The 18,160-nt window shown below is 34.5% G+C and overlaps 1 protein-coding gene across 4 annotated transcripts in view; it reads right to left on the bottom strand.

Moving 5' to 3' along the window:
- Positions 1–18,160, bottom strand: part of LOC111596275 (stathmin) — an 89,487-nt gene that overhangs the window by 18,542 nt on the left and 52,785 nt on the right. For 2 of the 4 annotated variants that reach the window (XM_023310420.2, XM_023310417.2), the window contains exon 2: positions 12,729–12,812. The exons of 1 other annotated variant lie outside the window; for it this stretch is intronic. In XM_023310420.2, coding sequence (XP_023166188.1) covers positions 12,729–12,812 — 84 coding nt within the window. Of the gene's footprint in view, positions 1–12,728; positions 12,816–18,160 lie in introns of all 4 variants that reach the window. One more of the 4 variants, XM_023310416.2, reaches the window with a different exon arrangement.

The following is an 18,160-nucleotide window of genomic DNA, read 5'->3' as shown; positions in this document are numbered from 1 at the left end:
TACCCCGTAAATAATAGATACATTCATTTTCATTTTATCAGTCATCCCTATTCAATTATTTGCCTGATTTGACAGGGTATTTTAATGCCTGATGAACTTGTCTGCTCCAAATTAAGATCGCAATCGCATGGCCCTCAAATACGGGTCTACTCTACACAGCGTACAGGTTGCCTGACACTCTTCCTGCTGTATATACCACCCACTGCCACACACACCCTGCTGCCCACCCGCCCTTTGCCACTGTTCCGCCCCTGTATTTTCTGACTGCATGCGGGCTTTTTGTTAACTGTTGCAAATAATAATACACTTCCCTTCCATTTTTTAGCACTTGAAGCAGTTTTCCATTGTGTGCCTTTTGGGCTGCTTGATTTGTCTGTTTATTTGTGTTTGTTGTTCATTGTTGTTGTTGCTTGTTGTTGTTTGTCTTGTGTTTCTTTTGTGCTTCTTGGGCCATGTTTTTGCCAACTTTTTGGCTGCTACCAATTGCATATCTAATTAGCTGTTTTTACGTCTACTTTCTTATTTTTACTTTATTTTATCCTAAAACAACATTTTACTGGTTTAATGAAACATCAAATGAACTGTTTTAATTAATTGTGGCTCTGTGATATATAGAAAAATAATAGTGAAATAATTTTTATAAAATTGTAAATAATTTTAAAAATATTAAATATTTTTAACAAACTATCAAATATTAAATAATTTCAAATTTTTTTATATTTATTATATTTATAAAGAATATTTTTATTTATAAATTAATTTTTCTTTATTTAATTGATTTTATTGTTGAGAGTCTGCTATGGAAATAAAGTTAACAAAAGTTTGCAATTTGCGCTGGTAATGGAAGCTGTTGTCAGCATACTCCGGGTATCTGTTAGTCGGGCAGTGCCAAGTTATAATTGCTATGAATACAACATTTTGTGGCAACAATTGCATTTTATGCAGCAACACATATAATTTCTTATATACATATATACGTTCTTTCATTTATCTAGATAGGAAAACATTGAAGGCGGCAACAGAAGCTGCAGTCAAGGACATGTTGTCATCATAATGCCACACAGACTGGCAACTGGCAACTGGCAATTTGCAACAAGCAAAAGGCAACGACCAAATGCCAACAAAATTTCATTGTTCAGAGCATTTTGGTATGCGAATGCGTTTAACGGATGCGGATGCGGATGCATTAAAATGCCAGCCAGAAGCAGAGCAGGAGCTGGGGCGAGAGAGTGAGAGATAGAAGGAGGATAGACTTTGTCAGACTGCTCAACATTTGTCTGGGCTGTTGCCTGTTTATCGCAGCGATGCAACAAATTTTAATGTTGCAACTAGTGGCGAGGCTTGCAACGTCATGATGTTGCCATAACAAACGCTAAAAGTGTCACTGACATTTCAACAACATTTCACTAGCCATGTGCGAGTTGCTGTGGCTGTTGCTGTTGCTGTTGCTGTTGCTGTTGCTGCCACAGCAACAACGTTGCCCAGATAATTTGAAACTAGTACGAACTGAGTTAGCAGTAGGAGGCGGAGCGGGATGGCCGGATGTTACGTGTCTCTGCCAGGCGCTTGTTGCCCGTCTGATTAACTATCCGAGCGGCTTAACATAGTCGGGCTTAAATTATGTCTGAACAGGCGAACACATAGGAAAAGGGAGCAGCAGGAAACGTGTAGACTTTATTTTATTTAGAGCTGGCCACTTCCTGCTGACAAGGATTAAATGTCCTTGCGCGCATTTTAATTAACATTTATCTTGAGGCTAACTCTAAGATATAGTATGATGCAACCCATATATATTGTACAGTTGCAGCAGAGAACATTAGCTAGAGAGCTTTAAGCAACCAAGTCAAGTTTCAATTAAAATCTGATTTGTTTAGTATATCTAACTATGAGAATTCTATGATTATTGTGATTGCTCATTGTATACGTAGCATTATCAATATTAGTTATATTCTAGATATTATAATCTAAGGCAAAGTCCTCTTATTTTAATAATATTTAAATTTTATTGATATTCTATATTTATTCCATGTGTTTCTTTCGATGACAGAGACTAAACCGAGGTCCGGACTTAACCTTTCAGAAGGCATTTATGACATTTCAATCTGAAATCAGAATAGTTCTATTTTTTCTTTCTTGCCTCTCTCTCTCTCTTTCTCTGTGCCTCTGTTTCTTTGTGTTCTCTCTCACTCTGTCTCTGTTTTCTTTGTCTCTCTGTTTCTCCGCCTCTAACTCTTTCTTTATCTCTCTCTGTCTCTTTCTTTCTTTATCGCTGTTTCTTTCTCTCCTTCTTTATGTGTCTATCACACACTACTCGCTCTCTCTCTCTCTCTCTCTCTCTCTCTCTCTCTTATTCTCCCTCTCTCTCTTACTTTCCCTCTCTCTCTCTCTCTCTTTCTCTCTTTCTCTCTTTCTCTCTCGTTCTCTCTCGTTTTCTTTCTCTCTCGTTTTCTCTCTCTCTCTCTATCTCTCTTTCTTTATCCCTCTTTCTTTATCCCTCTTTCTTTATCCCTCTTTCTTTATCTCTCATTCTTTATTGCTCTCTCCCTCTTTTTATTATTCATTCTTTATCCTTCTCTCTCTTTACCATCTTTCTATATCTCTCTGTTTCTTTCTTTCATTCGCTTTCTTTCTTTTTCTTTCTGTTTGTCTCTCGTTTGTCTGTGTCGCTCTCTCTCTCTCTCCCTCACGCTCTACCTCTTTTCCTCTCTGCTACCTTTTCATTATTTCTCTCTATTCCCCGCCCTCTCCCATTCAACTAATTTTCTGCTGCGTAAAAACTTCTCGAACTGCTATGCATCTAGCTAAAAACACTTGCAAAAGTCCCATATAACTGAGAGCGTGACTTATAAATAACAAATGACATTCCAGTTGAATTGTAATTACAGTGAAATAAATACTATCTATCGATTTTCCTTTTCGCAAATTAAGTTTCAGTGGTAAATAAAGTATGTGCCATTATCTATATATATATATATATATATATACGTATACATATGTGTATATATCTGTATATATGTGATTTGTAGTTGTTGTTGGCCAACTATGAAGTTGAGCTGGCCTTTGGCAAGTGCCACCCCGTTTTGTATTTGCCGCGTCTAGTTTTATGAGCGTTCAAATTGGTGCGTTTCCATAGCCGTCAAGCCCCAACCCTGCCCCAGTTGCCCACGCGAGCCCCCTCCGTCGGCCAATACCTCGATATGTCAGCTATTCGTGTTTCGTGTCCACTTCGAGCTAAGATTGTTTTATGGCCAAGGGCTGTTAGGTTTATTAGCCGCCAACATGCAGGTACAGTTGTAGCCCTCCCTTGAGAGAGCGCCGACGTGTGGTTGTGGTTGGGGTAGCCTCTGTCTGTGCGTGGGCGTGTTGGATTGTATGTAATTAAAACTATGCGCCCCCTGCCACATCAATGTGTCGCCTCATGTGCGTGAACATTTGCGGCTGGCCTTCGCAGTTGAGGTTAAGGCAAATGCGTCTCCAGTCAGTGTCGCCTAACGAGCTGCTGACAACAACTAATTAGCCATATTGAGAAACCTGATTGAACTCTGTGGCCCGCTGTTTGTTGTCCCAAATATTTGCTATACGTGATTGATTAACTCAAATGTGAGGGATTAAGGAAGCACAGAGGGAGGGAGAACTTTTATAAATATATATATATATATATATATATATATATATATATATATATATATATATATATATATATATATATATATACATATATTTTATATAAAGAAATTTCCAGGAAAGTATTTGGTAAAAGTCTTGTTAGGCCTCAGGCATTTGGGTTGAAAGATATTATATTTTTACTCGAATGAAAAACTTAAGTAAGCATGAAAATGTATCCATGACTTAATATCAATAACCTGATATTCACATCTAAATTTAAGGAAATAGTCCTAGAAACTGCCTTAAAGGCCATCCAGTGCCCAGATTGTAATAAATCTCTTTCGGCTGTCAGGCACAGAGCGCATCGAGCCCAGGCAAATGCATAAATATTTTATACAATTATATCAAAGTAATGCAAAGGGACAAAAGCAAAGGTAGGCATAAATAAAAAGACATGGAAATATATATTGGGCATGCAGAGCGAGATATGAGAGTTGAAAGAGAACACTTTACACACACACACTCCCACACACACACACACACTTTACACTTTCCACTTTAGCAAATGCGCCAAGTGTGAAAATTATGCGTTCAATGAAAATATTTTTGCTTTAAACCCTTTTTGAGTGCTGGGCAGCCACATCCTGTGCCAGCAGCTGCTGCTGCTGTTGCTGCTGTAAGCCTTTCTAAATCCTGGCCGTATGCAAAAGCATGAGCTCGCCCGGGGCTTAGACTCCTGTTTGACCACAATGCAATTTTGTGGTTTACACAGATACAAAAATCCCTAACACTCGTTCCACTCCACGCTCCAACCAAGCCAATCAAAGCCCCTTCTGGAATTTTTGGTAGCTCACTTGAATGCGCAATCAGCAGCAGCAGCACCAGGATATGCTCTGCATATTATGCATGGTAATAATAAAATTGTCAGCTTCACATTGTGCATGCCCGCTTCCCCACTGCCCTCTGTGCTCTCTATACTACTCTGTGCTAATCCTACCGTAACCATAAATAAAATGCTGCACCAACTGCACAGATAACCAGTTGACCGCATTGCCCCAAAAAAAACCCAAAAACTCTAACCATTTTCCAGCTCCATCACATAATAATTATGTGCTTTCAGCAATTGCTAAGAGGCTATATTGGTTTCAGCAGTGTTGTTCTTTTATCATGCGCTCTCTTTGTTTATTATTTTAAGGGTTATCAAATTAGAGACTTCAAATATGGAATATATGTTACTATATAATTACGAAAGCTAAAAAGACAGCAGCTAAATATATGGAACTCTGGGCAATTGGGCGAAAGCTTTGTCATCTACTATTTTATAGCTAAAATTTACAAATATGCAAACCTCAAAAAAGTTTAACCAGATATTGCATATATGCATGGAAATTTGGATGGATTCTATCAATAAAAATATATCTTCTACAGACTTTTCATAAAGAACCTTCAAGCTTTACAATTTAAGCAGTACTACAGATAGATCTATAAGCTATATAATATGCTGACATAGCATATCCGAGAATATATGTATTATAAATGAATATGTACCGACTTTTGCCTCAGAGTCTTCCTCCATTTCTTGGCCGAAACAACACATTAATGATGTACCTTAAATCTGAAAAGCCTTATGAAAGAACACTACTAATCATTGATTTCGAATACAAATACGCTACCGAAACAGCAGCTGAACAAGTTCATATAAAATGGTTTTTTGAAGTGCTGCGAAAATTGTAAAAACCCTTGGCACAAGTCTGATCGGGTTCACTTTGAAGAGCTTCAAATAGAAATTCATGAATAGATAATACAAAAAATGGATATATAAAATATGCTTCAATTTAAATTTCTACAGAATGCGAGCGAACATTTTGCAGCTGGCGGCCAAACTTATTCATGCTTTTCCTTATTTTTGTGGTCAACTGAAAAAAAATGTGGAAAACCCAAAATGCAGTTGCCGTTGCCGCTGCCGCTACTGTTGGCTTTTGTGCGTGCTCTTTGGTCAGCAATTGGATTTTTTGTTTGTTAGCTTTACTATCAGTTTCAACCGCTTTTGAACAGTACTCCCACGCACCTTTCTCACTCTGTCTCTTTTAGTTGAATTTCCATCTGTTTAATGAACTTTGATTGTTATTTCTGTTAGTTTGCCAAGCGCATAATTTAATTTAATTATTATATATATATTCTTTAAATATTTATACATATATATATACATATATATTTTATATATATAATAGTGTTTGTCGCTCTTGTTTATCGGCGGCACGCATCACTGAATATTTCACAATCTCTGTTTTAATAATTTACTCGCATTGTTTACACTTAAAACAACTTTAAAGTGTTGCTAAAAAAACGCAAAATTAATTAAATTTATGGTTTTTTAATGCCCTGTTAAAGGGTATAGAGTACAATCAAATATCTGCTATAAAATATATGTATATATAAAAAATAGTGATATATTATTAAATATTATATGTCAAGTCTTTGAAAACTACAGCATACCCTGTAAATATGTTTGTATATAAAAATATAATTATAAATAGAATATAAAATATACAGAGTTACTTCTAAAAGCTCCCATTTTGAACTGTACACTTTCCCAGTTTTTTGCCATAATTAATACCCTGTAAAATCATAATATTTCAAATACTTAGCATATTTATATATACTGAATCTTTAAATAATACCCTGTAGCTTATGCCTTTATTGATAAACAAAAAACCCTTGAGCTAAAATTTTGCTAAACAAACCTTGCAGTTAGGAATATGCCTACTTAATACCCTGTAAAATGTTTGCAATTGTATGGAAACTTAGAATATACTCCAAATAGCATATATATATACAATTTCTATTTATATCCCATGTAGTTTAATCAGAGCTATTTCTCCAGGCAGCAAATTTCAATTATCTAAAGAATTTTCTATATTTATTTCTTTAGTTAAACAATTCGATTAGAAGTTGTACGTCCAACTGGCAATGAAATTAGGCACAAATCAAGTTAGCTGCAAAGTACATAAACAGAGTTTTGGCCAAAATTGTATGTTAACAACAATTTGGCTTGAATCGAAGGCAAACAACATTCCATACAACTCGATTATGGATGAGCTTTTCCCTATGGCTTAGTCTGTTGCATATATGATTGCGTAGCTGTTTTGCCATTAGCATAAATAATACGAATTATTAATACTATTCCATGTTGTTGGCAAATTTTCACATAATAAGTAAATGGAATGCACATAAACACAATTGGCCAAAATATCTACATAAATATATATGTGAATAGCTATATATGGTTCGTATTTGTTTGCCATTTGCTTTGGTCAGAGAAACATATTTGCTATGCAAATGATGACAGCCAAAAGCAGTTAACGGCAGTGGGTTGGGCTGACTGTATGAGGCTTACCTGCCTGCAACTATGTGGTCTTGTTTCGCTAGCAAACATGGCAAAACTCTTTGCCCCGCTGGCTGTCCAATGTGTGAACATGGCAAGCATTTTAGCCAAGAACTAGCCGCAGCTATCTCGCTCTCTCTCTCTAAATATATTTCCTCTATCTCCACTCTTAGCTCTTTTGGCCAGCAAGTAAATTCCAGCAGACCCTGCAGCTGGCATGCATAATTGATGCTTTGCCCCCAAGAAAAACAACTAAAATTGAGCTTAAATTGAAGAAACAAAGGATTGAAAACGGAAATCGAAATAAAGTAAATATTTAAATATTTAAATATATATAAAGTGTCAACTAATACTAAAGAATTGTTAAACAAACACACCAAATTTAGTTAAATATATAGAAAAAATATATATATCTATATCTTCATCAAGATGTTGGCTTAAATGATTCAAATGAATGAAATCATGTTCAAAATTATAAAGCCAAGCGAACAACCGTTTTCTAATCTACCTTTCGCATTACCAACTCAGTTGGAGTTTCGATAAGTTTTTTAAAACTATTTCAAATCGCATTTTTATGTTATCGATAACTTAAACAGCTGTTGATAGATAATTATCGAAAATAGTAAAGCACTTACTTAGAGATTGCATATAAAACAGTTGATGGCTTTTATAGAAACCCTACTTATTATACTCTTATAAAAACACCTCACTATACATTCATGCTCTGAGGCTTACGTCTTTCTCTTAGCAGCTATTCCGACTTTCTTTGCGTTAGCTCAATCAATTGCAATTGCTTTGGCACTTCAACATAAATTTCTCTTACACTTCACGCTCATATTTCATCCTAAGCCACATAGGGAATCATTGCTCAGCTTCTTTATTAGACATCAGTACAATTTGTAGACCCTCATGAATTGTTGGCCTCGCACGCTTGGCACAGCGAACGGCTGCATCAAAGATTAATGCCTTTTGGGCTGTAGCTACAGCTACAGTGCACTAGCCACGCCCTCTTTGCACTTTGTGCGAAAAACTCCCTTCGGTGATTTGTCATCGTAAACAATAATTCACAATATCCGCTTATATTTCGCTGATGCCTTTTCTTCTCTCTCTCTCTCTCTCCCAGCCTCTCCCTTTCTCTCTCTTTGATGTTCGGCATTTTGTGCAGGAGAAAAACTTTTAATGGCGGCACTTTTTAAAGTGTCGGCCATTTTGTTTGTGTTTGTTCAAACACTTTTGGGTTCGACCAACTTTGCCCCGTTAAATTGACTTTCTTCCGTTTTTTAATTACAATTATTTTCTGGTTCTTCATTAATATGCTGTACTAAGAAAATACCCTGTAATAAGTGTGCACATACAGAGAATTGAGAGATTGACATGAGATTCTCTATTCCTAAAACTTGCCTGCGCAGCAGCTGTTTAAAAGATTCTTTCACATGGTTAATCTTTGGTATTTAAGCTTAGTTGTAGCTCATAAATATCAGAAAAAATATATATGTCTACGATTTTAGATAGATATACATGCAGATAAATATGTGTATCTATGGCATCTGGACCAAAAGCTTTTATTCAATATTTTGAGAACAGACACAGATACAAAATAATACAAATCTATAAAAATTGAATTAATTTTATGTATTATATATATTTATAGATAAATTTGATTTGAGTAGAGCCTATAAAAATTATATACCATTTGAAGTGTTAGAAGCAGAAGAGAGTGAGATAGATTTCTTTACTATTATTATAGATTTTTCTTTTTTATAAAATCACAAACTACATTAAATATAGCTTATATAATAATTTTAAGTATGCAAAGCTTAAGGTATATCTCAAGAACTCGTTTTCACACGAGTTCATAGCAATTTCAGTTCAATTTGTGCAGCTTGCAAAGTGAATGAAAGAGCAAGAGGTAGGACGGGCACCAGAAGCCGGAGATTTCTCCGTTACGCTATGCAATTGCAAAGCAGCAAAAGGCTTTTTAATTAAAGCAAATAAACAGTGTTAATTAAAAATGCGCATACGCATAATTGAATTGTAACCGAATCAGCTCTTTGCACTCTGCATCGCTTTCTGCTCACACACATACGTCTACATATATATTTCAATAAATGTCAAATATATGCATCGTGTTTCGTGTTTCGTGTTTCGATTGGCATTCATTATTAATATTTAATTGCAATTCGAGTGCTGTTTATTGAAGTGTTTTTGCCATTTAACATGTTTATTGCATTTGTGTACGTCTGCCTCCATTTTGGCCCTTCGCCTAAATTTCCTCAGAAATATTTTTCAATTAATTTGGCAGCTAATTTTATTTGTTTTTTTTTTGTGTTGCCTTATTACGAGCGAAGCAGAGAACCAACTTAATTAACATTTAATTAGTTTACATTTTATTGTAAATATTTAATAATAATTTTCGCGCCCATAAACATTGCCATATTAATTGAAATCTACTCAAATTAATTGTTATGCGAGTCGAAAAAGTAAAACAGAAAAGAGAAATTCCCAGGCTTAGTCGCTGCTGTTGTGTTAATTAGCAATTGGCATTATGCGTTTAATATTTAATGCATTCATATAATATCCAATAAATTTTATGCGTTTAACGCAGAGCTCTTAATGTGAAAATTAAGATATTTATACTGGTTGGCTCACAGGCTGACTGGCTGGCTGCCTGGCTTTTCCTGGCATATTTTCAAGGGATTATCGTATGAAAATCCCGCGGCTTTTATTTTAATGTAAACAAATTGCTTTTTCTTCTGGTTTGCTCAACAATAACGGTGTCTTTAAATAAAATTTTAAGTTTTAATTTAATTTAAAGAAATTCAAGTTATGTTAAATCTAACTTTTATATTCGAATAATTTTATTAAGGCTAATAAAATGTTCAGAATAGGAACTACCCGGTATCTCCTAGTCGGGCACTGCCAACATTAGCGCACGCTGTTTTAATTTCTTTTCATTAACTGTAGGCCAACTTATCTGTAGAGTTAATTCGAATCTTCCTCTCTAAAACACTCCATACTTTAATCAAATTTTCTAAAGCATTTCCACTCTGTTGGCCTCAATGCAAATTCAAGTGCTGAGTGCAAATTCGCGCAGCTAATGCACTAATTCTTCAACTTCAAGGAAAACCAAGTTAAGTTAAATCAGTTTTGCCATTTGCACAAAACCCTTGACCAGCTAAAGCAGCCACTGTCAGCTCAAACTCAAGCTTTTCGCACTTAAATGACTTTCTTTTAGCTGTGCTAAAAATGCTTGGCAAAACAGAAATGCTATTAGCTGAGATTGCTCGAGAGGCAGAGAGTCACAGTAGGGTGGCAGCATATAGCAAAATTAATGAACTCAATGTGTCCAAAAAACCAAGTTAAGATAAAATGAGAGACAGCTAGAGAGAGAGAAAGAAAGAGAGAGTGAGAGATAAATGTAGCAAAGCTGACACAAAGCGCGAAAATTGGCAGATGGCCATAATGAAAATGAATGCGAAAATCTGACACTTTTACAAACAGTTAATAAACTTTTCGAAAATTAGTATCAAATAGGTCGCAAGCCAACTGAAAATTGAAGATTAATTGAAAATTAAATCTGTGCAATTCATTAAAATATTTTCTTCTTCAGATATCAAATTACACACCCCCTTTTATCAGTTTGCCATTCAGTTCATCGTCTAGCCAGTAAATTTGATATATGTATATATATTTATCAACAGTTCACACAAACCACATAAACACATTCATTTCACTGCAGTCTTAATTACACCTGACCGCAGCATGAGCAACAATAACCAAAGAGAGTTGTGCCAAGAGCTCAACTATGGAATACCCTAACCACGAAAAAGTTTCTGAAATACTATTTCTGTTTAATATAAAACATATATGGCATGTTTTAAGACTTTTCTAAACCTTAAAATACATAAATATATTTTTAATTTATTTACTGATAAAGGTATTTTATTATATTTATTTTATTATTAATATTTTTATATATTTTTCAATATTAATGTTAATAATTTAATTTTCAATCTAAAATTAATAACATTTTAAATTATGTATTTTTCATTATTAATTTAGAATATTTTTTAATTTATTTAGCTTTTTAATTTGTTTACTGATAAAAGCATTTTATTATATTAAAATTTAGTTTCATTTTATTTTTTAAAGTGTTTTTAAGAAAAGTTTTAAATTTATTTTATTAATAAATATATTTATATAAATATAAACGTTATTTAAATAAATTTTTAATGTATATTTTCAATATTTTACATTTAATTTTGTTACCATTTCCAAATACTTTTCTTAATAGTAATAATGCGACTATCTAAATTTACCTTCAATTCCCACAACCCCTACAGAGTATTTATGAAAAGAACAAAACGTTGTCACCATGGCGCAACAATTACCAGCAGCTACCTGTAAATTTCATGGGCCGCAGATAAAGCTTATTAAAACACAACCACGAAAATCTGCACAAAGTATTTAAAATGTTGGAGCAGCCATAACAAATTATATTAATACGCAACCGTGTTGTTTAGTGTGTGCACACGTATACGCCCCGTGTGCCTCTCCCATGGGGCAAGTTTGCCAGGCAGGTGGGATGGGCTGTGTTGGGTTTTGGGTTGTCCAACAAAATCTACTTCATTTAGCCTGGCGCCGGCCAGACGATTTTGACATTTTATTACCAAACAAAAGGCAACAAAAAGCCAAAGCCAGGCAACGCCTCGCCTGGAAACAGGTGGAGTTGAGGAGGCTTTGAGGCATGACTCAGTTGGCTAACAGCGTCTACCTAAACTGGCTTACTTGTTTTTTGTTTTTTCTTTTCTGTAGACAACTTTTGCAGCAGCGGTGGCAGCATTTGACGACCACGTTGCCGAGGATGTTGTTTTTCGTCCTTCTCTCTTTCGCTCTAATAGGGCTTATTTATAACATTATATTAGAATATGAGTCTAGTTTTTTATGACGGCCTATCCAACGAGAACTTTACGTATTGCACATCAAACCAATACCAGTTTGTAGCTGTCTATATATAATTATATATATATTTGATCTATTCAAGTAAAAGTTGGCACATTATGCAATTAGGGGTTGGAAAAGCACATATATATTTAAATACATTTAAATTTGAATTGCACATCAAACCAATACCAGTTTGTAGCTGTCTATATATAATTATATATATATTTGATCTATTCAAGTAAAAGTTGGCACATTATGCAATTAGGGGTTGGAAAAGCACATAAATTGTGTGCGGGTGATAAAAGTGACTATAACAAGTATATTTAGGCGCTAGATAAGGTTGCCCATTAGCAATTGACAAAGGTCAAATTTATTTTTACTTTATGTGGTAATCAAAGTGAAATGTGATTTATATTCTAATTTCAATTATTAAGTTTAGATATGAATATGAATATGAATTTAAAATTAATTAATTTCAATATGAAGTTATATGAATATAATTGATTTATATTATTCATTAGATATACTTATTTGAAAATAAATATTTTAGAATATTTATTTAATATTTGTATGTATTATATTTTATATTATAAGTTCCTATTTTATTTCAATTTTTTTTTATTTAAATTTATTTGTCGGTTATGTATTTTTATTTTATTTATTTTATTTTATTTATTATTTTTATTATTTTTATTTTATATATTCAATATGACGTTTTATTAAATATCCTACATAATAATATATTTTTTTTTTTTTATTTTTGTATTTTCCATAAATATTGTTTTGTACTTACTTATAAATTTGACTTTCTTGTTGAGTCGCGGCTGCTTTGAGCGGATTTTATTATTTTTCTTCATTGGCGCCGATCTTCTCGAAACTACTTTAAATGTTTTTCGCCAGTGTTGGTTAGCAGTGCAAAATAGAGTTATAAAAGAGAGTTGTTGTTGTTGCAACAGGTTAGCAAAAGAAAGTTCGACAAACTCGATGTGGACAAAAACCTTTTTTGGTAACAATTCGAGGTAGCAGCAACTATGTATTTATTATGTACACAAACTCGGTTTGAATTATCAAAACTGTTTTTATTAGTTTGAAGCAAACAAAAGATAAATGTAAAATGTTAAAAAAAAACAACTAAAGGCATAGAAAGTTCTAAACAAATATTTGCTTTTAGGCAAATGCAATAAAAGCTAATTTTATGTAAATTTCAATTAGTTTATTTTAGCCAAAATCAACAAACAAACTTTAAAATGAATAACTTTCACTGCGTGAGCATTTAGTCGACTTAGGAAATACCCTGTATTTGACAATAAGAAAATAAAGGCAAACAAATTTGGCTTAGGAAATATATAATAAAATTTACACAAATATTTTTGAACAACTCAAAGTATAAACTTAATATAAACGTAAGAATTTAATTTTTGAAAAAAATATATGAATTTTATTCAGAGTATCTTAAACCCTTTTTACGAGCAGAATAAACATATTTCTAGACATACATATATAACTACTTTCTACTCGCTCTGCCTCTCTTCTATCTCATTCACACATTTGTTGTTAATAGTTTCGGCTTAAAACTTTGTCTTTAAATAAGCCAAAATTCTTTGCGCTAAATTAGAACTTTCAACTATGGAAAGCTGCTTAAAAAGCTCATCCATTAGCATAAATTCTTGATTTTTAACAGTTTGCTAAAACTAATAAACAGCTGCTTTAATTAAGTTTCCTCTTTAATTTTTCGGTGTTTGTTATTGTTGGTGTTGGAGCCAACATTTTCATTTACTTTGCGCCCCATTTTGGGCTGAGCCACGCCCAGCTGCGTACTAATTATAAAATTATGCTTAATCTAGCATAAAAATGTTTTGGGGGCCACGAGCTCGTTGTCTTGCTTGCTTTTTAAGGTCACTGGCAATATTTCACTTGGCCGCCTCGAAGTATGCTATAATCAACGTAATTTCGTTTATCAAACTACCTCGCCCAATGCTCCACTTGCCGTCTTAATGAGCGGCCAAGGCAACCACAGTTGTTGAGCATCCCCCCCACCAGTTGACACTTGCGAAAACTTTGGACAGGCTTCGATGCGCCGTGCTGTGGTCAGCACAGTTATTGGATGACAAGTTTTAAAAGTCGGCCCACCCCAGATATGATAAACATTAATGATAATTTCTAATTAACCTTTAAGACGTTGTGCCAAAGTTTACACTTCAATATACAACTCTCATTAGATGTCAAAAATAATGAAAACAGCAAACCGAAGGTGGAGTAAGCAAGCAGCCAATGTCTTGCTTGGAACTGAATAGAGTCTGAGGATTTCAAATTGCTAAAACGGACAGAAATGGTACCGAATGTAACAATAAATTGTTCATATAGATCACAAAATAATTTATAGTATATCTTTTAAAATCTATATTATATGGGAAAAGATATAAAAAACAAGGAAAATGTTCTCTAGTAGGCAGTGTCCGACGAGTAGATACCCGGAATCATATAAAATAAGTAAATTAATATACTAGATACATTCAATTTCTTCCAGGATATTCCCGAGTTAGTCATTTGGCCCACTCTAACAGCCATTTAACTTACCCTCAAAACCTTGACTTGGCGTATGCGTAATTACCACGAAATGACGCACAACTTTTCGTTTCTGTTTCTTTTTGTTGGCCATATGCTTCCACTTGCTGCTGCATTGCCAATAAAACTTTATGCCATTGGCCAAATATTTGCATAAAACATGCGCCCATTCCAAATGCTGCCACAAGCATTCGTCCTTTATGCTTCAAACACTAAACGTGTTGTCATAAAAATTCAATGTTATTGTCAAAATACTTGGGCGTGGCTGTCACTCGGTTGTTGTTCGCTCTTGTTCTGGCTGGCCGAGCGACAAGTGTGACAAAAATAAACAAAAGCAGCAAAGGGTTTTTCCTTTGCTGAAGGTAGCAAGGCAAACAACAGAAGCAACAACAAATAGACAAACAAAAATAACAAAGGCAGCGCCGTTGCGAGTCACAGCTGTTGACAGTCGCTGTTAAAGTAGCTAACTCTCAGTTGCCCGTTGTCAGTTGTCTGCGCGCGTTGCTGCGCCTTTATAAATATGTAAATTCGTATTTTAAAGTCGCTTTTTAGGCGCATTCCCTTGACTTGACTTGGAATTTCTTAATATTTTTAGATCTTTGTAGCCATAATACGTAAATCTGTTCATTTCTCACTTTAGCCACCAACTGCTAAAGCCAGACAACGCCCCTAAAAGGTTTTTGTGATAGATATGCATGACATATGCCAGAGTCAGTTTCTGCTCTTCCTCTTCCTCTTGCTCCTCTACTCCACAATTGTCTATGGTCTGCCCAATCCCTGTACCATTTCAACTGCTACGTGCTTCTATTTCGTTGTCTGCGCGCGTCTAATGCAATTTTCTTCAACTTTTGAGCTGCGGGTTCAGCTTCCACGTTCCCTGAACTAAGTCGAGTTCTTTTTTTTCCTTTTGGTTGCCTATTTGCATGTTCTTCCTGCTTTTGTGTGCGCGAAAACTAAATTTTCACTGTTATACCCTGTAAATTTAGGTCTAAACCACATGAGGTGAAAGAAGTTGCTTGAAATTTTTATATTTTGTTATATATTTGATTTACAGGGTATCTCAGTTGTCTGTTTTTTTGTTCTTCTTTTCATAAAACAAAGCTGTTGTTGTTCATGACAAAAATAAGACTGTAAGAAATTAAGATTTATTTTTTTACAGGGTATTCAAAGTGTCAAATTATCTATCAGATTTGATTCACTGCTGAGTGTGTTAAGAGCAATCTTCCCAAATATCTCATAGACTTACTTACTAAGCAAATCACCTAATTAAATTTGCAAAAAAACACACTCTTTGTATACCCTGTAATATATGAAATAAGCATAAATAGCATAAAACCCAACTAAAGTGTCACTTCTAGCCAAAATATATATTTAAATACATTTAAATTTGAATACTTCTACTTTATAGGGTATCGGACAGTCAGAGGCCAGCTCTGGTTTGTTGTGTTCCTGCTACTTGCTTATGCTGCTCATGTCAGGACCTCGACAGACTTGTCGCTCACTCAACGATGGGGACATTCACGCTGTTAAATAATTCATGCATTCGTTTCCACTCGGAGCGGGGGTGTATTCGTCCCAGCACTCATTTGCCACTATGCACTATGGAATCAAATAACTCGACAATGACGCTGACATTTGTGCATATTGTGCAGGCGATGTGATAGGGTCCTTAGTTTGGGCTAAGGGTTAAGCAAGAAGTTGCAATTGCTCTGAAGTGAAGTGCAATCGAATGGAAAGTGTATTTTATAGCGTATGTGGAGAGGGAAGTACATGGAAAGGGTTTGAAAACACTCAATTGAAATTGTAAGGGAAAGAATCTTTTAATATTTGTATTTCAGATATTACAAATCATATGATCAACCCATTTAAAGCACTTTTTATAGGGTATTATACTAAAATATTATCTATAAAAAGTAGAAAGAGTTAACTAAATGGTTGGAAAATCTCTCAAAAATCATTTCCCCATAGGATAGTTGATCTAAATTGGTCTGATTACAGATTACAGGGTATTAAAACTAAGCAAGCGATGCTTTTAGCTTCAATTAATAATAAGTCAAGTAATATCTGAAGGACATAAGAGAGTTCGAAGTGCATTTGTATACACAGACTATAGACAAGACTTAGATAACAATTTTACAGGGTATCAATGGATTGTAATTAATTTCGCACTAAAAGAGAGATAACTATAGAACACGCAAATCAACTCTTTGTAGAACCTGAAATACAGGGTATCCAAATTTAAACAATCTATATGCTTAACACTCTTTCGCATTCAATTGCTGCAATTCATTAAGATCAGAGCCGGGGGGTGAGAGAGCGACAAGTCAAGACGTTGGGGATTACGCCCACCAAAAAAAAAAAAACAAGAAGAAGAAAAAGAAGTAAAATAAATAAAAAGGCAAACGCAACAGCTGAAATAATGAGGCCCAAAAGCTTTTCACACGTTATCTGCGAGCTGTCAGGCAGGGCAATGGACAGAAGACGACGCATTGAGTGATGATGACTTTTTGGGCAGAGCACTGTCAAGAGCTGTACGCACACACACCTACATACACACACATATATATATATATCCATATATACAATATTTTTTATCAGCGACAACTGCGCACGCATTCAAATGCTTAAGTCACATGCAGATGCTGAGCTGTCAGCCAATTTGTTGACTTTTCGAAACTCCCTCCGACTCCGTCTCTCGCCCTCTCATTCTTAGCCAAGAATTCGACAGAAATATGCAACTTCATTAATTTGTTGGCCTCTGGATGAAAATTAAGTAATGTTATGTATGCGTCTGTTACGTGAGAGACATGCACAAAACAACACAAGAAACGGAAAGACAGAAAAGCCAGCTTCTTCCGTCAATGAGCAAGGCACAATGCTGAATAATATGGAAAAATGTGCAGGCTACGTGACAACTTGGCCTAAATAGTTGTGACGCCTTTCATCATGGCATGTCCGAGGCACAGCTGGCCACTGGCTGCTGTTTCTTGTTACACTCAAGAACTCTAACTAAAGTTCCCAGCTGAGCAAATTTGATTAGCACCGCAAAGCAGCTGACATTTGCTTTGCTAGTTGGCTAAGATTCTTTAACTTTTAATGGAAAAAAAGTTTTGATAAAGAGAAAAATATAAAATTATATTTTAAATAAATAATAAATACCAAAAACATACTTTTTTATATATGACCATTTTAATTTAATTTTCTTTAAAATACTAAGAAAATAAATAAAATTTTATAAATATAAAATATATTGATTTTTTATTTAGGCTTGTGCTTAGCAACTATTCTCACTATTTGATTTAAAAAGTCTAGAAAATCTAGCATAAAACTTCTTCAACAATTAAGCTTCCCTAGCAAAGCCAATGCTGCAGTCCACGTATCTCTTAATCGGACACTCCCCACTAGAGCACGCTTACTTTTCTTATAACTTTTCCTGCCTTACATGAATGTTTCAAAAAGTTTCTTTTAATACAAAACTTAAGCCATATGCTTGAATAGACTTTTAAATATTATAATATTTTTCTAGTGTTTAAACTTCGTTTCACTGTTGCTCTCTTTATTTTCTATGCTATTTTTCCCACTAATTCATTACAGTTGTTTTTTTGTGTGCTGGAATTGGCAGTATAACGTTTATAAACACTGTAAAACTGTAACTTTTTA

The sequence above is a fragment of the Drosophila hydei genome, unplaced genomic scaffold (genome assembly GCF_003285905.1).
Source record: "Drosophila hydei strain 15085-1641.00,03,60 unplaced genomic scaffold, DhydRS2 tig00008116-arrow-pilon, whole genome shotgun sequence".
Classification (NCBI taxonomy): domain Eukaryota; kingdom Metazoa; phylum Arthropoda; class Insecta; order Diptera; family Drosophilidae; genus Drosophila; species Drosophila hydei.
The sequence above is the reverse complement of the archived record's forward strand: the minus strand, read 5'-3'. Positions and strand labels throughout refer to the sequence as shown.